Source organism: Heterodontus francisci, chromosome 20 (assembly GCF_036365525.1).
Source record: "Heterodontus francisci isolate sHetFra1 chromosome 20, sHetFra1.hap1, whole genome shotgun sequence".
Classification (NCBI taxonomy): Eukaryota; Metazoa; Chordata; class Chondrichthyes; order Heterodontiformes; family Heterodontidae; genus Heterodontus; species Heterodontus francisci.
This window is the reverse complement of record NC_090390.1, coordinates 69,086,091-69,113,547: the sequence shown is the minus strand read 5'-3', so window position 1 is coordinate 69,113,547 and position 27,457 is coordinate 69,086,091. Positions and strand designations below refer to the sequence as shown.

The 27,457-nt window shown below is 44.2% G+C and overlaps 1 protein-coding gene across 2 annotated transcripts in view; it reads right to left on the bottom strand.

The window, feature by feature from the left end:
- The window catches only part of LOC137380713 (uncharacterized), a 360,734-nt gene that overhangs the window by 60,983 nt on the left and 272,294 nt on the right, over positions 1 to 27,457 (bottom strand). For both annotated transcript variants that reach the window (XM_068052983.1, XM_068052984.1), the window contains 2 exons: positions 25,223 to 25,303; positions 2,574 to 2,666 (listed from right to left, as the gene is read on the bottom strand). In XM_068052983.1, coding sequence (XP_067909084.1) covers positions 2,574 to 2,666; positions 25,223 to 25,303 — 174 coding nt within the window. The remainder of the gene's footprint in view (positions 1 to 2,573; positions 2,667 to 25,222; positions 25,304 to 27,457) is intronic.

Sequence of the window (27,457 nt, the reverse complement as noted above, 5' to 3'; positions counted from 1 at the left end):
CTGGCACTCGAGTGGCGCAAATGTTACTTGGAACGTATCAGCCCAAGCCTGGACATTGTCCAGGTGTTTCTGCATATGAACATGAGCTCCTTCAGTATCTGAGGGATCACGAATGGTGCTGAACATTGTGCGATCATCAGCGAACATCCCCACATCTGACCTCATGATGGAGGGAAGGTCATTGATGAAGCAGCTGAAGATGGTTGGGCTGAGGACACTACCCTGAGGAACCCCTGCAGTGATGTCCTGGAGCTCAGATGATTGACCTCCAATAACCACAACCATCTTCCTTTGTGCTAGTTATGACTCCAGCCAGCAAACAGTTTTCCCCCGATTCCCATTGACCTCAGTTTTGCTAGGGCTCCTTGATGCTATACTCGGCCAAATGCTGCCTTGATATCAAGGGCAGTCACTCTCACCTCACCTCTGGAGTTCAGCTCTTTTGTCCATGTTTGGACCAAGGCTGTAATGAGGTCAGGAGCTGAGTGGCCCTGGCGGAACCCAAACTGAGCATCACTGAGCAGGTTATTGCTAAGCAAGTGCCGCTTGAAGTACTGTCAACGAAATCTTCCATCACTTTGCTGATGATCGGGAATAGACTGATAGGGTGGTAATTGGCCTGGTTGGATTTGTCCTGCTTTTTGTGTACAGGACATAACTGGGCATTTTTCCACATTGCCGGGTAGATGCCAGTGTTGTAGCTGTACTGGAACAGTTGGCTAGAGGCGTGGCTAGATCTGGAGCACAAGTCTTCAGTACAATTGCCAGAATGTTGTCAGGGCCCATAGCCTTTGCAGTGTCCAGTGCCTTCAGCTGTTTCTTGATATCATGTAGAGTGAGTTGGATTGGCTGAAGACTGACATCTGTGATGCTAGGAACCTCAGGAGGAGGCAGAGATGGATCAGCCACCCGGCACCTCTGGCTGAAGATGGATGTAAATGCTTCAGCCTTGTCTTTTGCATTGCATTGTTGAGGATGGGGATTTTTGTGGAGCTTCCTCCTCCTCTTAGCTGTTTAATTGTCCACTACCATTAACGACTGTGTGTGGCAGGGCTGCAGAGCTTAGCCCTGTCTGTTGCATGCTGTTTCTGCTGTTTGGCATGCATGTAGTCCTATGTTGTAGCTTCACCAGGCTGACTCTTCATTTTGAGGTATGCCTGGTGCTGCTCCTGGCATGCCCTCTTGCACTCTTCATTGAACCAGGGTTAGTCCCCCAGCTTGATGGTAATAGTAGAGTGGGGGATATGCTGGGCCATGAGGTTACATATTGTCGTTGAATACAATTCTGCTGCTGCTGATGTTCCACAACACCTCATGGATGCCCAGTTTTGTGTTGCTAGATCTGTTCAGAATCTATCCCATTTAGCATGGTGATAGTGCCACACAACATGATGGTGGGTACCCTCTGTTAAGATGTGACTACGTCTCCAAAAGGACTGTGCGGTGGTCGCTCCTACCAATACTGTCATGGACAGATGCATCTGTGACAGGTAGATTGGTGGGGCCGAGATCAAGTATGTTTTCCCCTCTTGTTGGTTCCCTCACCACCTGCCACAGACCCAGTCTAGCAGCTGGGTCCTTTAGGTCTCGGCTAGCTCAGTCAGTAGTGGTGCTTCTTCCAAGTGGTGTTCAACATGGAAAAGCACTGATTCATCAGCTGACAGGGGGTGGGTGGGGGGGGGGCAGTAGGTGGTAATCAGAAAGAGGTTTCCTTGCCCATGTTTGACCTGATGCCATGTGACTCCATAGGGTCTGGAGTCAATGTTGAGGACTCCCAGGGCAACTCCCTTCTGACTGTCTACCACTGTACCCCCACCTCTGGTGGGTCTGACCTGCCAGTGGGACAGGGTCATTGTCTGAAAGGTATGAATCCGTGAGTATGACTATGTCAGACTGTTGCTTGACTAGTCTATGGGACAGCTTTCCCAATTTTGGCACAAGTCCCAAGTAGTAGCAAGGATTCATTCCTTTTCTTAGGCTTTGTAGTAGTCTGCTATAACTGAATGGCTTGTTAGGCCATTTAAGAGTCAACCACATTGCTGTGGGTCTACAGTCAGACCAAGTCAGGACAGCAGATTTTCTTCCCGAAACGACATTAATGAACCAGATGGGTTTTTACAACAATTGACAATGGCTTCATGGTCTAGCTTCTTTTTTTAAAATTCCAGATTGATTAATTGAATTCAATTTAATTCCACCATCTGCCATGGTGGGATTTGAACGCATGCCCTTGGTCATTCGTCTAGGGCTCTGGATTACTAGTCCAGTGACATTAACACTATGCCACCGCTGCCCCATGATTCATGCTGAGGTAGAATTCCCCAGTTACAGTCTATTCTCCAACACCTCACCAAAATGCGCATTTGGAAGGCTAGATATTGAAGGCTGGTAGGCTACTTAACTAAAAGAACACATCAGAGTCAAGTTCGATGTTGTCCTCACCCAACATGAACTGCTGATAATTTTTATAGGTATGCATTTTAACCACAGTGAACTGAAGTATATGTATTTCTACATAGCGCTAACATGTATACCATTTTCCTGAAGAATTTATTTTTCCCACAGATCAGTACCTGGACAGAAAGAGCTGGTTCGCTGATTAGTTTGGTTTCATCTTTCCACACAAGATTGGCTGCAAGGTGTTCAATTATAGACTGACAGCGATTCTGTAACAAGAAACAAAATAGAAAAATACAAGTGTAATGAGTTAGATGGGAAACAAAATTTTCGAAACATTTTTCCCACTTTTAGAAAATTAATGCATGTTGGCGGGTGATCTTCGACTTACGCCAGAAACGGCGCAAGGTCGGCATGGATACAATGGACCGAATGGCCACTTTCTGTGCTGTAACCATTCTATGATTCTATAGGTCAGCACAGCAGCTGCACTGTCTGCCTGTTGGTGCTGGCCCAAGGCCCATGCCTCCAGGAAGCTCTGGTGCCAAATGGACACCCTGATGCATCTCATTAGTTGTGGAAGGGCAGGAAATTCCATGCTGAGGGAGCCTGCAGACCAGCTCAGATCAGGTTGGGGAGGGTGTTGATCCTGGGCAGGGGCTCAGATGAGCTGGAATTTTTACGGGAACCTTGGAGGACCACTCCTGCTACTCTTGGGGTCCACAAAAAAAAAAATTCCAAGCACATTTTTTTGACTGGTGGAAATAGGCAGAGTCAACACACTCACCCATTTGTATCTGAAAATTGAAATCAGGATCCTACAAACGGTGTAGGACTCCAATTTACATATGCAAATAACCTTTTTCTGTTTCAGGCAGGTGGGCTTGCTTGCCTATTTACAGGCCCCCTGAAAATTACATCAGGTAAGCCTTGGGCCTGAATGGAGTGTCCAAGATGTCCCCTCTCCAATTTTCAAATGCCAATCAACAATTTTTCAGGTGAGAAATGGGTTCCCAGAAGTTGAAACTCACCCCTTTTATTACTGCTTCTATAGCTCTAAATGGCATTAGCAGCACAACACATATAAGTGGAATGTAATACAGAGCAATAAATTTGAATTCTCACAATTAGCTACTGCACGGCAAAACAAGTCACTTCAACTGGATTTATTTGGAGCAAAGCAGAGGTCTAATAACTACTAATGTGTGGCTTGGTGTTCCATAATGCCCCTTGGGGAGTGCCTTGGGACATTTTATTACATTAAAGGTGCTATATAAATGCAAGTTGTTGTTGTTATAATAGCCACCATAGAGAAATGATTGTACTTAAGTCCTAATAAAGCAGCACCATCTCTGGGGTCTCCAATTTGAAAGATGTGCCCAATGTGACTGTTTACGTGTAACGTAAACATTTACTGAATTACTGTAAGCCCATCATGAGATGACATTCTTTTGTATTGCAGTTTGCTTCTAGTAAAAGCCATCTGTTTGTAGTATATTTAGAGTCAACTGTATGTTACCGGATGGTAATAAAACTTTGACTTTATTGAGTAATAAACTTTCTTCGGCTACATTTGAAATAATACATAATTATATCTATAAAGCTCGCAGTATCTGAAGTAAATACTCCAGGATTTTTTGTTTCTAGTACTCAGATATCAGCGGTTAATTTGATCCCTTTCTTAACCTAAGATGGACTGATGATCTCCTACACACTCCTTGGATAGGCTTACATTATCACTTGAAGTTCCGCTAGATGACTTACTGTCTTTAGTGGTAGCTAGTTTGGAGTCTACAATTGAAACTGTTTAACAGTGCTTTGTCCCGGGCCATGGAGGAAGTATATGCAGTCTTTGTTTACCTACTCGAGTAATGTATATTGTCCTTGCCCAGAAATAAGTTACCCAAGAACTTCCGGGTGGAGTGGGGAAGAGATGGCTGCTGATTTGGTCTTGTCCCAGCATGAAGTGAGCTATATATATACATATATATATAATTTCAATGGTTTATTACCTGCACCCTCATTCCCCCCTTCCCCTTCCCCTTCCCAGCTTATACACACTACTGAGTCAGCGGCGCTTGAGATGGCTTGGCCATGTGAGCCGCATGGAAAATGGCAGGATCCCCAAGGACACATTGTACAGCGAGCTCGCCACTGGTATCAGACCCACTGGCCGTCCATGTCTTCGCTTTAAAGACGTCTGCAAACGCGACATGAAGTCCTGTGACATTGATCACAAGTCGTGGGAGTCAGTTGCCAGCGATCGCCAGAGCTGGCGGGCAGCCATAAAGGCGGGGCTAAAGTGTGGCGAGTCGAAGAGACTTAGCAGTTGGCAGGAAAAAAGACAGAAGCACAAGGGGAGAGCCAACTGTGTAACAGCCCCGACAAACAAATTTTTCTGCAGCACCTGTGGAAGAGTTTGTCACTCTAGAATTGGCCTTTATAGCCACTCCAGGCGCTGCTCCACAAACCACTGACCACCTCCAGGCGCTTACCCATTGTCTCTCGAGACAAGGAGGCCAAAGAAGAATTTCAATATAACTGTGCTAAAGTCAATTTGATTCAGTGTTTTTCTAGCTGGTGTGAGACCATCTGCTTGTGTTGATCTTGCTCTGCTTTAGCTTCCCATTCATCATAGTATCATTGTAGCATGTGCAGAAGAAACTTCTCAGGTGGTTCATTTCAACTTTAAACTCAGAATTTTTAATGTTAGGAGATGCTTGAAAAGTTATCTCCTTTTCTGACTTTAATCTTCACTGATATCTGGAGGCTGGTAACCAGAGCTTTTTTTTATGCATGGTGAGTGTGATCACTATGGTCAGGGAACCTCACTCAGCAGGAGCACTTTTTGGACACTTGCAGATGGGTTACCCATCATTTTCCAATATCGTGAGTAAAGCACTCTCACTCTCAAATGTGAGTACATATTTGTAAAACCAGCCATTAAAACGTCACACTCTTGCAATACTTTATGCGTGAATCCCTTCAGTGAATGTGGCCAGGATGTTCTATAGGGAAAGCGTCACATTGGTGTGTTCACATCCGAAGTTCACACCCGGAATTTCCAGAAGAGGTCACTGGACAGCTGTCAGAAGTAGGAACTCCAATTTTTCCCTTCCCTAGTCATTGAATGCTAATGTCAATCATAGTGAGCAAACTGCTGCTTTGGCTGAGATCAGCATACTCAACACAGACCAGAAACCGATAGCTTCATAGTATGAGCTGTGCCATTACTGACTGATACAATTTTATAAGCCAGAAATTACAGTTGGCAGTAACAATGAACATTTAATGCATTTGTTTGACACTTCTCCATCTGTACTTTAACAGTGGTGTTAACTGATTTAAAATAAGTTGATTAACACCACTGTTAAAATTGCAGGCAGAACATCATATGAATGCATTCAGTATTTGTCTGTTATTGCTGGCAGTAATGTATACCTTTATAATTATTAATTCCCTATAAGTTGTCATACTGGCTCAAAAAAGGGCAGGACTAAATATTCCTGAATACAAGATGTTCAGGAAAGACAGGGAATGAAAGAAATGAGGAGGGGGCAGTTTAGATTATGGAGAATATTACAGTGCTGGAAAGAGAGGATGTCCTGGAGGGGTCAAGGACAGAACTTGTTTGGTTAGAGTTAAGAAACAATAGAGGTGCCATTACACCAATGGGTGTATTCTTTAGGCCACCAACTAGTGGGAAAGATACATAGGAGCAAATTTGCAGGGAAATTCGAGAGGTGCAAAAATTATAGAGTAGTGATATTGGGGGACTCTATCCTAATATAGGCAGGGATATTCATAATGTAAAGGTCAGCAAGGGGGAAGATTTTCTGAAGTGTACTCAGGAGAATTTTCTCTATCAGTATGTTTCTGGCCCAACAGAAAGGAGGCTTTGCTGGATCTGATTCTGGGAAATGAGGTGGGTCAAGTGGATCAAGTGTCAGTAGGGGACCATTTAGGGAACAATGAACAATGGGCTGCCTTTAAAGAAAAGATGGATTCAGATGCAGTCGAGGTACATTCCCACGATGGGGTAAGGTCGGGCAACCAAAGCCAGAGCTTCCTGGATGATGAAAGAGATAGAGAGTAAGGTGAAGCAGAATAAAGGATGCGTATGGCAGATATCAGGTTGATAATACAAGTGAGACCAGGTTGAATATAGAAAGTTCAGAGGGGATGTGAAAAAGGAAATAAGAGAGGCAAAGATCGAGTATAAGAAGAGACTGGCAGGTAACATAAAAGGGAATTCAAAAGTCTTCTATAGGCATATAAATAGTAAAAGGATGGTAAAAGGAGGAGCAGGACCAATTAGGAACCAAAAAGAGGATCTATGCATGGAAGCAGAGGGCATGGCTGAGGCACTAAGTGAGTATTTTGCATCTGTCTTTACCAAGGAAGAAGATACTACCAAAGTTATAATGAAAGAGGAGGTAGTTGAGATACTGGCTGGGTTAAGAATTGATATAGAGGAGGTATTTGAAAGTCTGGTTGTAGCTAAAATTGATAAATCACCAGGACTGGATGGGATGCATCTGAGGATCCTGAGGGAAGTAAGAGTGGAAATTACAGAGGTACTAGCCACAATCTTCTAATCCTCCTGAGATACATGGGTCGAAGAATTGCAAATGTTACACCCTTGTTACAAAAAAGGTGTAAGTATAAACCCAACAACTACAGGCCAATCTCAGTGGTCGGAAAACTTTTAGAAATGATTATCCAGGGAAAAATTAACATTCACTTGGACAAGGGTGGATATATGAAGGAAAGCCAGCACAGAGTTGGTAAATGCAACAAAAACAAGAAATGCTGGAATCACTCAGCAGGTCTGGCAGCATCTGTGGAAAGAGAAGCAGAGTTAACGTTTCGGGTCAATGACCCTTCTTCGGAGTTCCGAAGAAGGGTCACTGACCCGAAACGTTAACTCTGCTTCTCTTTCCACAGATGCTGCCAGACCTGCTGAGTGATTCCAGCATTTCTTGTTTTTGTTTCAGATTTCCAGCATCCGCAGTATTTTGCTTTTATTTTGGTAAATGCAATCTTGTTTAACTAACCTGATTGAATTTTTTGATGAGATAACAGAAAGGATTAATGATGGTAATGTGGTTGATGTGGTGTACATGGACTTCCAAAAAGTCTTTGATAAAGTGCCCCATAATAGGTTTACCAGCAAAGTTGAAGTCCATGGAATAATAGGGACAGTGACCGCTTGGATATAAAGTTGGCTGAGTGACAGAAAACAGAAACAGAGAGTAGTGGTGAACAGTTGTTTTGTCAACTGGAGGAAGTTATATAGTGGGGTGCCCTAGGGCCAGTACTAGGACAACTGCTTTTTTAGAGTCATAGAGAGATACAGCACTGAAACAGGCCCTTCAGCCCACCGAGTCTATGCCAACCAACAACCACCCACTTATACTAATCCTACATTCCCTACCACATCCCCACCTTCCCTCAATTCTCCTACCACCAAACTACACTAGGGGCAATTTACCATGGCCAATTTACCTATCAATCTGCAAGTTTTTGGCTGTGGGAGGGAACCGGAGCACCCAGTGGAAACCCACGCGGTCACAGGGAGAACTTGCAAACTCCACACAGGCAGTACCCAGAACTGAACCAGGGTCACTGGAGCGGTGAGGCTGCAGTGCTAATCACTGCACCACTGGCTTGGGTGCACAGGGCATATTTTCAGAATTTGCAGATGACAAAAAACTTGGAAGTATAGTGAACTGTGAGGAGGGAAGCGATAGACTTAAAGAGGACGTAGACAGGCTAGAATGGGCAGACACGTGGCAGATGAAATTTAATGCAGAGAAGTGTGAAGTAATAGATTTTGGTAGGAGGAATGAGGAAAGGCAATATAAAATAAAAGATGCAATTCTAAAAGGGGTGCAGGAGCAGAGGGACCTGGGGATATATGTGCACAAATCGTTGAAGGTGGCAGAGCAGGTTGAAAAATGGTTAATATAACATACAGGATCCTGGGCTTAATAAATAGAGTACAAAAGCAAGGAAGTTATAATGAACCTCGTGAATAACTGATTCGGCCTCAACTTGAATACAGGCCAGGATTTTTCTGCCATGACGGAAGTCCCGACGTCGGGACCCAATGCAGGTCCCGAGCCCATGTGGGAAAGCAGTGGGACCGCGGCAGCAATTTTATCGGCTGCTGCCTCTTAATTGGCCACCGCTGGGACCACTGTCCAATTAACGATGGCAGCCTGCCTCTCCGAGCTGCCGGCCCAATCAGGGGGTCAGCAGCTCTGCACCTTGGCAATGCCACCAATAGAGGTGGCCGCTGCTGAGGCTGCAAGGGGAAAGTAGAAAATCTTATTTCTGTGTTGGGGCCAGGCAAGTAGGCCTTGGTGATTGGAAGGGTAACCCCTCCAGCGATGGTGTCGGGAGAGGAGATTTGATACAGGTGTTCAAAATTATGAGGGGCCTAGACAGAGTAGATAGAGAGAAACTGTTCCGATTGGTGGAAGGGTCAAGAACTAGAGGACAGCAACTACAGCTAATTGGTAAAAGAACCAAAGGCAACATAAGGTAAAACTCTTTTATGCAGCGAGTGGCTAGGATCTGCAATGCATTTCCTGAGTTTGTGGAGGAGGCAGATTCAATCGTGGCTTTCAAAAGGAAATTGGATAAACACCTGAAGAGAAAAGATTTGCAGAGCCACGGGGAGAGCGTGGGGGAGTGGAACTGGCTGAGTTGCTAATGCAGAGAGCTGGCACAGACACAACCACCTGAATGGCCTCCTCCTGTCCTGCAAGTATTCTATGTCTCTACAAATTTAGCAGAAAAGGTAAAATGAAGGTGTAAGTTTCAGATTAATTGGAGAGTAATGTGAATGGAGAACACTAGTGTATTGAAATAAATACAGGGTAAATTCAGCAAAACTGTGCTCTATTAGTGGGGAATCACACTTGATGAAAGTACAAGTTGAAATGGAACTACAACACTACTACACTGATTCTCCAGCTCATGCTCCCTGAGGATGTTGCTGTCACTGGGAGGATGGCATTGCTCAATATCTTTATATTGCTATTTGATAATCATTTCATAAAAATATATTCTCAATTTTTCTGAATAGAAAAGCTCCTTTATGCTCCCAGATCAATACACTTTCTTGTGCGTGACTACAGAAGACTCAATTGATCATATCTGCTTATTAAAATATTTTCAGGTGCTCATTATGATCATGTCACACTTGTGCATATCAGTAGTATATTTGGAAGAAGCGAAAGAATTCAGACAAAGGTGGAACTAAATTACTGAAAGACAAGTTTCATACCGCAATGTTGATTGAGATTTTTCTGAAAGTTTATTCTTTCCTGTGTGTGTTTCAGAAAGTAAGGGCTTGATATTATGGGCCCCCTGAGGCAAGGGGGCACATAAAATCACGACGGGTGGAGAGGGGCAGAGGGCCCGTTGTTGCCCTGTCACCAAGCGATCTTGCCAGTGAGGGGGGGGAAACAGACCGATTATGACCTTCATGCCCAGAGGCCGTTTGAGGCCCTAAGGGCCTCTTCCCGCCATCACTGGGATCTAACCAGTGGCGGCGGTTGCCTCCGCCACGTGGGAAGGGCACCTTGTAAAACGAGGTGCCCTCCCTGCAGGCTTGTGGAGGGGGGGTTGTCCCTCCTCTGTGGCCCACTGAAGGCTCCGGCCAGGAAACATTGCACCGCCCAGGACCCCCATCCCCCTGGGATTTATGACCATGCCCCAACCTCCCTCGCCAGGGCCTTCTGGACTGGCCCCGGTGACCTTGCCTTAGTTGCTTGAGGTGTGGGGTTCCAGCACTGGGCCTGGGTGCAAGGCCTCTGCAATACTGGCGGTGGCCACTGTTCCCGGCAGTGATTGGCCAGCAACTCTTGAGGCGGGATCCTTGTCTTTAAAGGAACAGGGATCCCGGCACGGGACACTTAACCTTCAAAACACCAGAAGATCGCTTCACAGGGGCACGCAAAGGCCGAGACGGGATTCCCCTCGCCATGTCAGCCCAGTGCCAGGAGCGCCGACTCCTCCACAAAATCCAGCCCTAATTGTGCACTGCTGTAGAGTACTTGATGACTTGTATATTGACTTCCACCAGTTCTATTCTGTCTCAATAGCTAAGGATTGTGGTCAGGATTGATCTCTTTCATTCTGAGATGACTTAATTGAAGTATTCAATATGATGAAGGGTATTAACAAAGTTAATTCAGGCAAATTATTGATGAGACTCTAGAGTGCAAATGCCAGTGACAAAGCTCAAAATTACAAAAGAATAAATGCAGTTGAACCTTTTCTACAGAGTGAAATGTTTACAGAATAAATTACCAAGGAAGCCATTGAGGTGGACAATTTAAATGAGTTTATCGGGCAATTAGAGATGTCTTTTGGAGATCCAGAGACAAAGCAAGAAGTCAAATGGGTAGAATTAAGGTTGATTAAAAAGGAATCAAACCGTTTTATTGAGCCAATTGATCAACAACTGTTCCACAAAATTCCGATTTAATTTTCCTGGAGTTGAGCTAGTATCATTAATATAACTTCACTCTCAGAGAAAGAAGTGTTTCTCAGAGTTTTGGCCCAAAGAGCAATCCTGTTCTGTATGGCAGAGCAAGAGCCTGGCTTGAACATTTTATTATATAGAAAGGAAGCACTGAATTTGAATGTTGGTGCCTGTCATGCACAAGCAGAGAGACTTTTTATGTTTAGGCATATTATGTATGTCTGCATATGTACATGAGCCGCATGGAAGACGGCAGGATCCCCAAGGACACATTGTACAGCGAGCTCGTCACTGGTATCAGACCCACTGGCCGTCCTTGTCTCCGCTTTAAAGACGTCTGCAAACGCGACATGAAGTCCTGTGACATTGATCACAAGTCGTGGGAGTCAGTTGCCAGCGATCGCCAGAGCTGGCGGGCAGCCATAAAGCCGGGGCTAAAGTGTGGCGAGTCGAAGAGACTTAGCAGTTGGCAGGAAAAAAGACAGAAGCGCAAGGAGAGAGCCAACTGTGTAACAGCCCCGACAACCAATTTTATCTGCAGCACCTGTGGAAGAGTTTGTCACTCTAGAATTGGCCTTTATAGCCACTCCAGGCATTGCTCCACAAAACACTGACCACCTCCAGGTGCTTACCCATTGTCTCTCGAGACAAGGAGGCCAAAGAAGAATGTGTACGTACATATTATATGTAGACAAATACTCATATTAAATTTTAACATTATAGGGTAGGAATTGGAAGACCTTGCTGCTGGTGGTGATGCAGTGGGTTGAATTTTATTTTCATGTTGCGAGAGCAGCGGTGGGCAAAACAAAATAGGGGCCCGCACATGCGGGCCATGTGCCACCATGAACTAGCACGTGGTGGCTCAACTATATACTCATGGCGGTCTGCCTCCCTCCCCCCAAATCACATTGGCAGGGGCAGGCTCTGTGACGCTGGCAATGGCGCCAGCTGCCTCTGTGCAGGTGCTGGCGCCATTTTTAAAGGGCTTCAAGACCTGCACAGTTGAAGCCCATACCACAACCTCCCCCAACTCCACAGTAAATTGATTTCTGGCCCATACCCCTCCCCTCCAAAGAAAGTAAATAGCTGCCCATTCCCCCTCCCCCCCAAAAAACACACATTTAATATCTGACTTTCCCCACCACCAACTGTAAAAAGTGCAGGAGTCAGCCCTTCCTAACCCCCAGACTTGAAATGCAGAGTTGCTTCCCCAGCCACTTCACGAACAATCCTAAGTTACCCCCTTTCCCACTTTGGTGGCGCTAGCTTTCCCTGGACAGTAAAGTGAAGGCGCGTGAGTGTCGGCCGCTACACGGAAGATCACGGACAGCCAGTAAGTTCGCTGTGAAAAGTATTGTTACGAAAGTGCTTCTATATTTTTTGTTAAGTATATGTTTTGAGGACTTGTATTTAAATTATGAAGATGGATTGATTGGAAGGCTAAAGAATTCATAGAAGTTGGACTTTGCTTAGTTGTTGATAGTTCATTGAAAGGACACTGAGATGTTGTTTAAAAACAGTCTTGCTAGAAGTCAGTAAAAGCAAAATACTACAGATGCTGGAAATCTGAAATAAAAACAAAAAGTGCTGGAAATACTCAGGAGATCTGGCAATATCTGTGGAGAGACCGAAGCAGAGTTAACATTTCAGGTCTGTAACTTTTCATCAGAACTCATCTGAACCAGTTATGATGAAAAGTCACAGACCTGAAACATTAACTCTGCTTCTCTCTCCATAGATGCTGGCAGACCTGCAGAGTATTTCCAGCACTTTTTGTTTTTATACTTGCTAGAAGCCATGTGCTTAGAAGCAATAAACAACAGAAAATTTGGTGACTTTCGGGAAGATGTTTACAGAGAAGTGACAGGTCAAGATTTATAGGGGTCATGAGGCTTGACTCTTGAGATACTGTTTTTGATTTCGCTTTGGACAGTGTTTTGGGGTGTGAATTGTTTTGAAGACAGTTGGAGAAAACCAGCCAAGAGAGCAGTCACCATCAGCTCACCCTCTTCCATCTCTTTGAGAACTTCCTGAGAATCAAGTGTAAGGAATAGAGAAACAGATGCTACATTTCTCCTGAAAAGCTTGCCAAACTGATCCTCAACGTCGTCTGAAAAGAACTGCTCTAGAAAGATCCCAGTGACAGCTGTCTACGCATAATTGGGACACCAGACCAAAAAGGGACAACTGATATCTTTCCATATCTTATTTTTCTTCACGAATTAGCAAGTATTTGGCCAAAGTATTCGTTTTAGTCTTTTTTTTTGTAACAGATGTCTGCAGAGAGAATTTCTGTATTTTTTTCAGTGTGTGTGCATGAGTTTGTTTTTTTGAATTCCTTCATGGGTTTTGGGCATCGCTGGTTAGAACAGCATTTATTGCCCAGTCCTAATTGCCCTTGAGAAGGTGGTGATCTGCCTTCTTGAACCACTGCAGTCCATGTGAGATAGGTACACCCACAGTGCTATTAGGAAGGGAGCTCCAGGATTTTGACCCAGCGACGGTGAAGGAACGTCGATATAGTTCCAAGTCAGGATGGTGTCTGACTTGGAGGGGAACTTGCAGTTGGTGGTGTTCCAGTTCATTTGCTGCCCTTTCCTTCTAGTTGGTAGAGGTTGTGGGTTTGGAAGGTGCTACCTGAGTAGCCTTGGTGCGTTGCTGCAGTGCATCTTGTAGATGGTACACACTGCTGCCACTGTGCGTTGGTGGTGGAGGAAGTGAATGTTTGTGGATGGGGTGTCAATCAAGTGGGCTGCTTTGTCCTGGATGGTATCGATCTTCTTGAGTGTTGTTGCAGCTGCACCCATTCAGGCAAGTGGAAAGTATTCCATCACACTCCTGACTAGTGCCTTGTTGATGGTGGACAGGCTTTGGAGAATCAGGAGGTGAGTTACTCGCTGCAGGATTCCTAGCCTCTGACCTGCTCTTGTAGCCACGGTATTTATATGGCTACTCCAGTCCAGTTTCTGGTCAATGGTAACCCCTAGGATGTTGATAGTGGGGGATTCAGCAATGGTAATGCCATTGAATGTCACAGGGAGATGGTTAGATTCTCTCTTGTTGGAGATGGTCATTGCCTGGCACTTGTGTGGCACTTATCAGCCTAAGCCTGGATATTGTCCATGTCTTGCTGCATTTCTACATGGACTGCTTCAGTATCTGAGGAGTCGCGAATGGTGCTGAACATTGTGCAATCATTAGCGAACATCTCCACTTCTGACCTTATGATTGAAGGTCATTGATGAAGCAGCTGAAGGTGGTTGAGCCAAGGTTGGGTATGGGGAATTTAAAAAGGGAACTTTCATATTTCAATCTGTGTGTTAATGCTTTGCTTCGTTACTGGTTAAGTCTTGTTTTATAATAAAGTGATAATTTTGTTGTTTATTAAAGAAACCTGGATGGCGTATTTTATTCTTGGATAAAGAGTAGAGTGTGTGATTGACCGAATCGGTAACATGTAAACAGTTTAAAAAATATATGTTGTGACCTGCAGAGAAGTGGGACTGGAAATGACAGTGCACTCCTCCCACCTCAGTGTTAACAGTATGTAAATGTATGCCTATCCTTTATTTAAATATTTAAAGTTGGGATTCCTCACGAAGCAGCAGGGGGGTGGGGGGTTGGGGGCGGTGCCACCACGGAGCCTCGCTGCCGCTGGGAAGATTGGGCCTGACAATCCCGGGCTCTGTGGCGGGCCACTGCCAATGCAATCTTTCAGTACCCCCACCCACCACGTAGCCCAACATTGGGAACTCAACAAAATCCAGCCCAGTGTAACCAAAGACTTGCTGCATCTTATCTGCAGTCCTATATGTTGTTATTATTATTGTTGTCAATAATTGATACCAAACACCTGAGTAATTTCAATTGCACTCACTTCTACAAGTTGCTTCACTAAAGACTTGAACAATTATGTTGCTTTTTGCAATCAGACCTATATCCTCTATAAAGGTGTCGTTGGGCTACATATAAATAATGGTGCAAAAAGCAATAAATTACTCTCCAGTTCTTCTGCCACTGCAGTTAAGTTGCTCACGTTGACTGCCATCATACAGCTGACAGCTAAAAGAACCTACATCTAAGAATTCATGGTCCTAGTGACAGTCAGTATTACTTTAAAATGAAAAACGAGAATAGTTCCTTAAAATGAAAATAATTTCTTAAAAAGTGCAGGTAAATCTGTTTCCACAAAAAGGCCATTATTATAGGAACAGCACAGATAGCAACACAATGTGTTGGCCTTGGATATATTGGCCTTGCAGGGTGTGCAACACATTAAAAAGAATGATAGGGTCTATAAAGGTTAAATTATGAATAAAGGTTGCATAGGCTAGGCTTGTACTCCCTTGAATACAGAAATTAATGGCTGATTTTTTTTTATTCGTTCATGGGATGTGGGCATCGCTGTCTAGGCTAGCATTCATTGCCCATCCCTAATTGCTCTTGAGAAGGTGGTGGTGAGCTGCCTTCTTGAACCGCTGCAGTCCATGTGAGGTAGGGACACCCACTGTGCTGTTTGGAAGGGAGTTCCAGGATTTTGACCCAGCGACAGTGGGATATAGGTTCGAAGTCAGGGTGGTGTGTGATTTGGAGGGGAACTTGCAGGTGGTGGTGTTCCCATGCATTTGCTGCCCTTGTCCTTCTAGTTGGTAGAGGTCACGGGTTTGTAAGGTGCTATCTAAGGAGCCTTGGTGCGTTGCTGCAGTGCACTTTGTAGATGGTACATGCTGTTACCACTGTGCATCGGTGGTGGAAAGAGTGAATGTTTGTGAATGGGGTGTCAATCAAGTGGGCTGCTTTGTCCTGGATGGTGTCGAGCTTCTTGAGTGTTGTTGGAGCTGCACCCATCCAGGCAAGTAGAGTGTATTCCATCACCCTCCTGACTTGTGCCTTGAAGATGGAGCACAGGTTCTGGGGAGTCAGGAGCTGAGTTACTCGCCGCAGGATTCCTAGCCTCTGACCTGCTCTTGTAGCCATGGTATTTATATGGTGACTCCAGATCAGTTTCTGGTCAATGGTAATTCGACTGCTGCTGATGGTCCACAGCGCCTCATGGATGCCCAGTTTTGCATTGCTAGATCTGTTCGAAATCTATCCCATTTAGCACGGTGGTAGTACCACACAACACGATAGAGGGCATCCTCAATGTGAAGGCAGGACTTAGCCTCCACAAGGACTGTGCGGTGATCACACCTACCAATACAACAGGCAGATTGGTGAGGACGAGGGCAAGTATGTTTTTCCCTCTTGTTGGTTCCCGCACCACCTGCCGCAGACCCAGTCTAGCAGCTATGTGCTTTAGGACTCGGCCAGCCAGCTCAGTCAGTAGTGGTGCTACCGAGCCACTCTTGGTGATGGGCATTGAAGTCCCCCACCCAGAATACATTCTGCGCCCTTGCCATCCTCAGTACTTCCTCCAAGTGGTGATCAACATGGAGGAGTACTAATTCATCAGCTGAGGGTAGGCGGTAATCAGTAGGAGGTTTCCTTGCCCATGTTTGATCTGATGCCATGAGACTTCATGGGGCCCGGAGTCGATGTTGAGGACTCCCAGGGCAACACCCTCCCAACTGTATATCACTGTGCCACCACCTCTGCTGGGTCTGACCTGCCGGTGGGACAGGACATACCTGGGGATGGTGATGGCAGTGTCTATGACATTGTCTGTAAGGTATGATTCCATGCGTATGACTATGTAAGGCTGTTGCTTGACTAGTCTGTGGGACAGCTCTCCCAACTTTGGCACAAGCCCCCAGATGTTAGTAAAGAGGACTTTGCAGGGTTGAAAGGGCTGGGTTTGCCATTGTCGTTTCCGGTGCCTAGGTCGATGCTGGGTGGTCTGTCCGGTTTCATTTTGTTTTATTGACTTCCTAGCAGTTAGATACATCTGAGTAGCTTGCTAGGCCATTTCAAAAGGGATTTGAGAGTCGACCACATTGCTGTGGGTCTGGAGTCACATGTAGGCCAGGACAGCAGATTTCCTTCCCTAAAGGACATTTGTATACCAGATGGGTTTTCATGGCCATCATTAGACTAGCTTTTAATTCCAGATTTATTAATTGAATTCAAATTCCACTTTCTACTGTGGTGAGTTTCAAACCCTTGTCGCCAGAGAAATACCCTGGGTCCCTAGTCCAGTGACAATACCACTACGCCACCACCTCCCTAATTGAGGTAATTAAGATGATAAAAGCAGTTTCTAGGGTAGATGAGAGCAACTATTTCCTCTGGTGGGGGAGTCTAAAACAAGGGGAAATAACCTGAAAATCAGAGCTTGGCCATTCAGGTGTGATGTCAGAAAGCACTTCTTCACACAAAGCCTAGCAGAAATCTCAAAGTCTTTCCCCTAAAAAGAGGCTGGGGGTCAATTGAAACTTTCAAAACTGAGATTGATAGATTTTAATTAGGCAAGAGTATTAAGGGTTATGGAACAAAGATGGGTGGATGGAGTTAATATAGACATCAACCATGATCTAGATTAGATTTGATTAGAGATACAGCACTGAAACAGGCCCTTCGGCCCACCGAGTCTGTGCCGAACATCAACCACCCATTTATACTAATCCTACACTAATCCCATATTCCTACCAAACATCCCCACCTGTCCCTATATTTCCCTACCACCTACCTATACTAGTGACAATTTATAATGGCCAATTTACCTATCAACCTGCAAGTCTTTTGGCTTGTGGGAGGAAACCGGAGCACCCGGAGAAAACCCACGCAGACACAGGGAGAACTTGCAAACTCCACACAGGCAGTACCCGGAATTGAACCCGGGTCCCTGGAGCTGTGAGGCTGCGGTGCTAACCACTGCGCCACTGTGCCGCCTCTAATTGAATGGCAGAACAGGCTCAAGAGGCTGAATGGTCTACTCCCGTTCCCATGATAGCAAATGTCACATTAGTCAGACCTCTGTCTACTTATGCACCAAGCAGGTGACAAAAGTCTTCTTTGACAGTTTTCTCACTAAAAAGGAACAGCAGCAGAAGATGCAGCACTTTCACTGGGTGCCAGACTTCTTGAAAATTTGTGGGAGTCATTTATGGCATGCAACTTGACATCACAATCACTGACAACTCCTGGCATATATGAAGAGGAAAACTTTTCATTCCATAAATGTGCAAGTTATGATGGACCTCAGGAATATATTAATTTAGTTGATTGCATGATACCCAGAAGAGCCATAACGCCTCCATTTTTTAAAAATTCATTCATGGGATTTGGGCGTTGTTGGCCAGGCCAGCATTTATTGTCCATCCCTAAATGCCCTTGAGAAGGTGGTGGTGAGCTGCCTTCTTGAACCACTGCAGTCCATTTGGGGTAGGTACACCCACAGTGCTGTTAGGAAGTTCCAGGATTTTGACCCAGCGACAGTGAAGGAACGGCGATATAGTTCCAAGTCAGGATGGTGTGTGACTTGGAGGGGAACTTGCAGGTGGTGGTGTTCCCATGTATTTGCTGCCCTTGTCCTTCTAGTTGGTAGAGGTTGCGGGTTTGGAAGGTGTTGTCTAAGGACCTTGGTGCATTGCTGCAGTGCATCTTGTAGATGGTACACACTGCTGCCACTGTGCGTTGGTGGTGGAGGAAGTGAATGTTTGTGGATGGGGTATCAATCAAGTGGGCTGCTTTGTCCTGGATGGTATCGATCTTCTTGAGTGTTGTTGGAGCTGCACCCATCCAGGCAAGTGAAGAGTATTCTATCACACTCCTGACTAGTGCCTTGTTGATGGTGGACAGGCTTTGGAGAATCAGTAGGTGAGTTACTTGCCTCAGAATTCCTAGCCTCTGACCTGCTCTTGTAGCCACGGTATTTATATGGCTACTCCAGTTCAGTTTCTGGTCAATGGTAACCCCTAGGATTTTGCTAGTGGGGGATTCAGCAATGGTAATGCCATTGAATGTCAAGGGGAGATGGTTCGATTCTCTCTTGTTGGAGATGGTCATTGCCTGGCACTTGGGTGGCGCGAATGTTACTTGCCACTTATCAGCCCAAGCCTGGATATTGTCCAGGTCTTGCTGCATTTCTACACGGGCTACTTCAGCATCTGAGGAGTCACGAATGGTGCTGAACATTGTGCAATCATCAGTGAACATCCCCACTTCTGACCTTATGACTTAAGGAAGGTCATTGATGAAGCAGCTGAAGATGATTGGGCCGAGGACACTACCCTGAGGAACTCCTGCAGTGATGTCCTGGAGCTCAGATGATTGACCTCCAACAACCACAACCATCTTCCTTTGTGCTAGTTATGACTCCAGCCAGTGGAGGGTTTTGCCCCGATTCCCATTGAGCTCAGTTTTGCTCAGGCTCCTTGATGCCATGCTTGGTCAAATGCTGCCTTGATGTCAAGGGCAGTCACTCTCACCTCACCTCTTGGTTCAGCTCTTTTGTCCATGTTTGAACCAAGGCCGTAATGAGGTCAGGAGCTGAGTGGCCCTGGCGGAACCCTAACTGAGCGTAACTGAGCAGGTTATTGCTAAGCAATTGGCGCTTGATGGCACTGTTGATGACACCTTCCATCACTTTACTGATAATTGAGAGTAGGCTGAGGGGCAGTAGTTGGCCGGGTTGGACTTGTTCTGCTTGTGTACAGGACATACCTGGGCAATTTTCCACATTGCAGGGTAGATGCCAGTGTTGTAGCTGTACTGGAACAGCTTGGCTACGGGCGCGTCAAGTTCTGGAGCACAGGCCTTCAGTACTATTGCTGGAATATTGTCAGGGCCCATAGCATTTGCAGTATCCAGTGCCTTCAATCCTTTCTTGATATCACGCAGAGTGAATCAAATTGGCTGAGGTCTGGCATCTGTAATGATGGGGATTCTATGGCAATCCACTGTCCCAGCCCTATTTCAAGGAACAGGCATATTGAATAGATAGCTTCTTGGGAACCAGGGCTACCTTCTGCAATCCTTGTCATTAATACCAAGGAACCCCTTAAACAGGAAGTGAAAGGAAGTACATGACTTGCGCCATTTTTTGCTGGAGAATACAATTGGTCTGCTGAAACAGAGATTTCATACGAATATACAAATTAGGAGCAGGAGTAGACCAGTCGGCCCTTCGAGCCTGCTCCGCCATTCAATAAGTTCATGGCTTAACTGATTACTCCACATTTCCACCTACCCCGGATAACCCTCCACCCCATTGCTTATCAAGAATCTATCTACCTCTGCCATAAAAATATTCAAAGACTCTGCTTCCACCGCCTTTTGAGGAAGAGAATTTCAAAGACTCACGACCCTCTGAGAGAAAAAATTTCTCCTCATCTCTATCTTAAGTGGGCGACCCCTTAGTTTTAAACAGTGACCCCTAGTTCTCGATTCTCCCACAAGTGGAAATATCCTTTCCACATCCACCCTGTCAAGACTCCTCAGGATCTTATATGTTTCAATCAAGTCAGCTCTTACTCTTCTAAATTCCAGCAGATACAAGCCTAGCCTGTCCAATCTTTCCTCGTAAGACAGCCCGCCCATTCCAGGTATTAGTCTAGTAAACCTTCTCCGTACTGCCTCCAACACATTTACATCCTTCCTTAAATAAACACAGTACTCCAGATGTGGTCGCACCAATGCCCTGTATAGCTGAAGTATAATCTTCCTACTTTTGTATTCAATTCCCCTCGTGATAAACAATAACATTCTAATACCTTTCCTAATTCTGTGCTGTACCTGCATACTAACCTTTTGCGATTCATGCACTAGGACAACCATATCCCTCTGCATCTCAGAGCTCTGCAATCTCTCACCATTTAGATAATATGCTTCTTTTTTATTCTTCCTGCCGAAGTGGACGATTTCCCACTTTCCCACATTATACTCCATTTGCCTGGTCTTTGCCCACTTACTTAACCTATCTATATCCCTTTGTAGCCCCCTTATGTCCTCTTCACAAGTTACTTTCCTACCTATCTTGGTGTCACCAGCAAATTTAGCAACCATACCTTCATCTATGTCATTTATATAAATTGTAAAATGTTGAGGCCCCAACACAGACCCCTGTGGCACACCACACATTACATCATGCCAACCAGAAAATGACCCATTTATGCCTACTCTCTGTTTCCTGTTAGCTAGCCAATCTTCTATCCATGCCAATATGTTATCCCCTACACCATGAGCTTTTATTTTCTACAATAACCTTTGATGTGGCACCTCATCAAATGTCTTCTGGAAATCTAAGTACAATACATCCACCAGTTCCCCTTTATCCACAGCACATGTAACTCCCTCAAAGAACTCCAATAATTTGGTTCAATATGATTTCCCTTTCACAAATCCATGTTGACACTGCCTGATTACCTTGAATTTTTCTAAATGCCCTGTTAAAACGTCTTTAATAACAGCTTCGAACATTTTCCCCAAAACAGATGTTAAGGTAACTGGCCTGTAGTTTCCTGGTTTCTGACTCTTCCCCCCGCGCCCCCCCCCTTTTTGAATAACATTCACTATTTTCCAATCTAATGAACCTTCCCCGAATCTAGGGAATTTTGGAAAATTAAAATTAACGCATCAACTATCTCACTGGTCATTTCTTTTAAGACCCGAGATTATGCTTCAGCTATATAGGGCATTAGTGAGGCCACATCTGGAGTACTGTGTACTGTACTGGTCTCCTTATTTAAGAAAGGATGTAAATGCATTGGAGGCAGTACAGAGAAAGTTTACTAAACTAGTACCTGGAATGGGCGCGCTGTCTTACGAGGAAAGATTGGACAGGCTAGGCTTGTATCCGCTGGAATTTAGAAGAGTAAGAGGTAACTTTGATTGAAACATATAAGATCCTGAGAGGTCTTGACAGGGTGGATGTGGAAAGGATTCTCCCTTGTGGGAGAATCTAGGACTAGGGGTCACTGTTTAAAAATAAGGGGAAATGAGACAAAGGGTTGTGAGTCTTTGGAATTCTCCTCCTCAAAAGGCGGTGGAAGCAGAATCTTTGAATATTTTTAAGGCAGAGGTAAACAGATTCGTGATGAGCAAGGGGGTGGAAGGTTATCGGGGGGTAGGTGGAAATGTGGAGTAATCAGTTCAGCCATGAACTTACTAAATGGCGGAGCAGGCTTGAAGGGCCAAGTGGCCTACTCCTGCTCCTAATTCATATGTTCGTATATACGTATGTATGTTTATATTTCTAGCTAGCTTTCTCTCGTACTCTAATTTTACCTTCCTTATCAATCTTTTTGACATTCTTTGCTGTTTTTTATATTCTGTCCAATCTTCTGAACTGCCTCCCATCTTTGCGCAATTATAGGCTTTTTCTTTAAGTTTGATACTAACTTTAACTGTTTTAGTTAACCACGGATGGCGGGTACCACCCTTGGAATTTTTCTTTCTCGTTGAAATGTAACTATTCTGTGTATTCTGAAATATCCCCTTAAATGTCTTCCACTGTATCTCTATTGACCTATCCCTTAACCTGATTTTCTAGTTCACTTTAGCTAGCTCTGCTTTCATGCTCTCATAATTGCCCTTATTTGAGTTTAAAATACTAGTCTTGGACCCACTCTTCTCTCCCTCAAACTGAATGTAAAATTCAATCATATTATGATCGCTGCTATCTAGGGGCACCTTAACTATGAGGTCTTTAATTAATCCTATCTCATTGCACAATACCAGGTCTAGTATAGCCTGCTGTCTGGTTGGCTCCAAAACGTATTGTTCCAAGAAATTATCCCGAAAACATTCTATGTACTCCTCATCTAGGCTACCTCTGCCCATCGGATTTTTCCAGTCTATATGTAGGTTAAAATCCCCCATTAGTATTGCTGTACCTTTATGACAAGCTGCCATTATTTCTTCCTTGATATCCTGTTCTACAGTGTGGTTAATGTTAGGTGGCCTGTACACCACTCCCACAAGTGACTTATTGCCTTTATGATTTCTCATCTCTACCCAAACTGCTTCTACATCCTGGTCTCCTGAACTTAGTTCATCTCTCTCTATTGCGCTAATGTCATCATTAATTAACAGAGCTATCCCTCCACCTTTTCCTAGCTTCCTGTCCTTCCTAAATGTACCCTTCAATATTCAGGTCCCAATGTATGTCATCCTGCAGTCATGTCTCTGTAATGGCTTTCAGATCGTACTTATTTATGTTTCGAATGCTACGTGCATTCTGATACAGAGCCTTTAGTTTTGACCTTTTATTATTTTTGTACTCTCTAGCCTTATCTGTTCATTTACTCTTAGATTTGTACGCTCTGTCCCTTCCTGTCACAGTCTGTTAATCATTTCCCATATTAATACCTTTTCACTGTCTGGACAGATCAGGTGCTCTACAGCTCTGAGAAGTTGTTGAAAATGATCTGTGTCTGCTATACCCGGCCTAATTGGAAACACTTCAGTCAGAGGAGGGTCAGCTTGCTGCTTTGGCAGAGGAGGAAGGAGAAGAGGTGGAGGAGGAGGAGGAGGGGAAGCCAAAATGAGCAAGGGACAACATGCAACAGTTATGTGAGAGAAGCCTGTCTCTTTAGTTGCCACAATGTACAAAAAAAATTGCAGACATGAAATGTTCGATATGAGGTTTGTGTCATGGTTCATTGTTGATGCTGTACCATACTGAGGGCACATTATCAGTGGTATGCATACTTCAGTCAAGCTTGTCTCTAGTCCAGAGAATTTCTTTCTTATCTGCTTTCACAACATATGTATGTTGGGGACAACATTCACTTTCTACATTATCTTTATGCTGCACAGGTGGTCTCAGAGGAGAGTTCCACTATGCCTCAAATATGAATATCCTTCCTTCTCTGTCCAGCAAAATATCCAGAATCTCCTCATCAAAGAGGGCAGTTCTGCCACTTGCCATTAGTAGGATTTCATGGTATTAGCAGCAATCAGGCAAAACAAGCAGATAATTAGAAACTATAAATCAGAGCAGCAAAGCCATTCTCATGCAATCTGACTGTATGAAGTTTGGAATTAATAGTTAATATTCCTCTCTGCTGAGGGTCATGGATTAACAGGTGTGGGAGTTTCTTGCAGGTTATTTGACACTGACATAAATAGGAAAGAGGTGCAGAAGTTGTGATTTCTTTTTAACCTTAGTCCTTTCAAGAGTTGCTGCTCCTTTATTCCCTGCCCACATGCAATCACAGAATTCCCTATGCTTATGAAAAGCATGCAGGCAACACATGTTAATTATTTTAATTAACTGGTCCTTCTGAATCCAGTGAGGTCAACTTCCCACTCCATACTATGCGAGTAAGCTCGTCTGCCCAGCTGTCCTGGAGTTAATGGTGCAGTTATTTGATTTTGGCATGTATTGGAGCCCAAACGATGCAGTGGCTCATGAGAATTGCAGTCTAGGAAGATATGCATTGGAGTTAGATCTGGGTCAGACATGTGGTCCAGTGTCATGAGGCCTCTGAATGTGGGGAGACAGCAGATTGGGTGAGGGGATTGTGAAATCTGGAGGCATCGGTGAACTCAGTATCCAGGATGTTCAGATGCCAAGCAGTGTACGTTAAACCATTTGGAAAGGTGAGGTACAGTTGGTTATGAGTAAATTTGTAATTGTTTTGGTGGACAATCTGTGTCATTGTTACAAGATACGTTTTGTTTTTAGAGGTACATGGTGAGTTGAAAGAACAACTAGAAAGTTTTGTTACTGGAATGTAATTTGGGAGAATATTGAAATTGCTGAGTAGGTTTTTACAATATTATTGGTAAATAATTATGATATAACAAAATTGGAAGAGGTAAAACACAAAGACTTAAACACTAGCCAATGAGCAGAAAGAAAATTGATCAATGGATGGATTATCACAATGTATAAGAAAGACTCAATGCACTTGAGTGACAGAAGAAACTTTTTCATGAAGCTATAAACATTTGTTTATTTATACATTTGTTTTAATTGGGTACATTTCTGTGTGGGTCAGGAAATGTTACTTTTCACCATGCTGTTACCCCCACAGAACTCTATGAATCGCAATACTGGTGTGGGACAGATTGTGGCCCATGCATTCACCTTTTAATTAACCTCAGTGCACCGCTAAACTCTAACTATACACAGTACTACGTCCCTAGAGTGCTTGGCAAGACAATCTAATGAGGGAGACATCTGTTTGCATTACTATGTATCACTAATATCATGCAGATGAGTGGTTTTGAAAAATTCAATGGCACTGGCATTAACCCTACGGTCTATTTTCTTTTTGTTGCTTATCCGTATTCACCCATCCATCCAATTGCACTGCAATGAGTTTGAATGGTCTGTGGCAAGTGGTCCAGATAAAATATAATAATGAACGCCAATGTTGGAAAACAATATGCAAAAATATGTTTTGTCAACATCAAATCAAAGAAGTAAATTACCAGAGAGATTATTCTGGGCAGCCCTTGCTTGAGTTGTGTACATTTCCTGAAGCGATCCCAGATTGATGTAAAATCATTTCCCTGTAAAATAAGAGAGACATCTTAAAATAAATTATTCGTTAAAAGTGCAAATATTTTCAAGATTATCATTGCCTTTTTAAAAATAAATTCAAGCACTTCTGAATTTTTTTTTATTGTTACTCAATTAATTCTTCTCCCCTCCCCACCCTCACCCCGCAACCCAAGCATCATTAATGCATTCACATTTCGTAAGTACAATAACCTACAAAGAAGGATCACTCTGCTAACAAGCGTAGGGCTGGAACAACAATAATTAGTGTAAATTGCCTTTCTAAACCTCAGTATAGGAACAAATTTGAACATGCTGCTGCTTAATGTCACTGCTATACAATATGAGAAGTTATTAAGGATGCTTTAAAAACAAGAAAACCATAAATCAAGGAATCAAAGCCATTCTAATGCAATCTGAGGGTGTGAAGTTTGGATATAATAGTTAACACTCCTCCCTGCAGAGGGTCAGGGATTCGTATGGTGTGGGAGTTTCTTAAAGGTTCTTTCACACTAACATAAGTGGGAGGGGAAAGCAGAAGTGCTGATTTTATTTTAACCTTAGTCCCTTCTACTTTCACAATCTCATGCTGAAATTCTCCCTAATTAGTCAAAGAATTAACAGGTAGATTAAAACATATGTAGCATACAACTAGAGGAGGGGGATTCAGGCATATTGCTGCTTTGCCTTGTAGTCCTAAAAGATCATATTAACAGGTTCAGATTCTGAGTGTAATAAAGAGTTTGATAAATTTTTAAACTTTTTTTTAGCACGACAGAATACATTTTCATATTTTTCTTTAAAGTGCTGTATTTTCTCTATTAAATTCTATATATAAATTATCATTGAGATTATCAGCTGGTTTTAACTGCTTTAATAACATATTGTTACAGGGTCTGGACCACAGCTTTTTTGCGCCAAGTCCTGTTACTTGAAAATCTGAGCACTAAATCTTCCTCTTTCATGACAAATGATACAATATAGCCAGGAGTTTTGGCAAGGAATTTAATATAATGCTTTTGGCACTTTCAGAAAAAGCAACAAGTAAGATTAATTAGAAAGCTAATAATTAGAATGAAGGCAATTTAAAGACATTTTTGAAATTGCTGATAATTCTGCAAAACCCACTTAACAGATGAAAACCATCATTCTATCTGCCAGTATAACTGCTGCGGAGCAGTCCAATTTCTTTGCTCTTTTCAGTGCCCAATTCACTTGTGAAGGTGCTGATTCATGCTGGAATATGGGCATGGGCACCACTGGCTTCAGGTGTTTTGCCGAAACAAATATCTTTTAGGTGCAAATAATTATGGCTGGATTTTACTGTACTTGACCCACCGGGGAGCAGTGGTGGGGGAGGGGGGGTGGTGGGGAGCCAGTACAACGGTGGAACCTGGAAGTCAGGATTCCCCCAGACACCATAGAGTTTTAAACCCACTGCGTGATTGTGACATCACCAACAGGGTTCACTGCCCGGAATCCTAACTGACAGGCATGGCTTCCAGTCAGGCATGGTGTAGTCCAATGGAGGCCATGGTTGGGGGGTGGGTCAATTTTGCTGGGGGTGGAGGAGGTCGATCTGTAGGAGTGCCAATAATTCCAGGAGTGGAGGAGTGTCAATTCCAGGGTTCCAGAATGGTCGGGGTGGGGGCTGGTGGGCTTGGGGGGCTGGATTTGGATTTGGAGATTGGGGGATGGGTACTGGCATTGGAGGTAGGTTTGATACCTGGATGGAGGTGATTTAAGGCCTCGGGAGGAGGCTGGAGGCCTTATGGGGAAGATCAATGGGAGGGTTACGGAGAGGGATGGGTGCATGATCGTGGGAGATGCCCAGGCAAGCATGCTGGACTCAGCAAGTAGGTGTAAAGGCACTCATCTCCTGGATCCAGCAGCCCCCACCTGGGTGTAGCTGCTGCACTTCCCAAACCTTGGGAAACCCAGGCGTCCATAGTTAAATTCAAAAAAGCTGAACAAGAAGTGGTGCAGTGGTTAGCACCGCAGCCTCACAGCTCCAGCAACCCGGGATCGGTTCTGGGTACTGCCTGTGCAGAGTTTGCAAGTTCTCCTTGCGACTGCATGGATTTCTGCCAGGTGCTCTGGTTTCCTCCCACAGCCAAAGACTTGCAGGTTGATAGGTAAATTAGCCATTATAAATTGCCCCTATA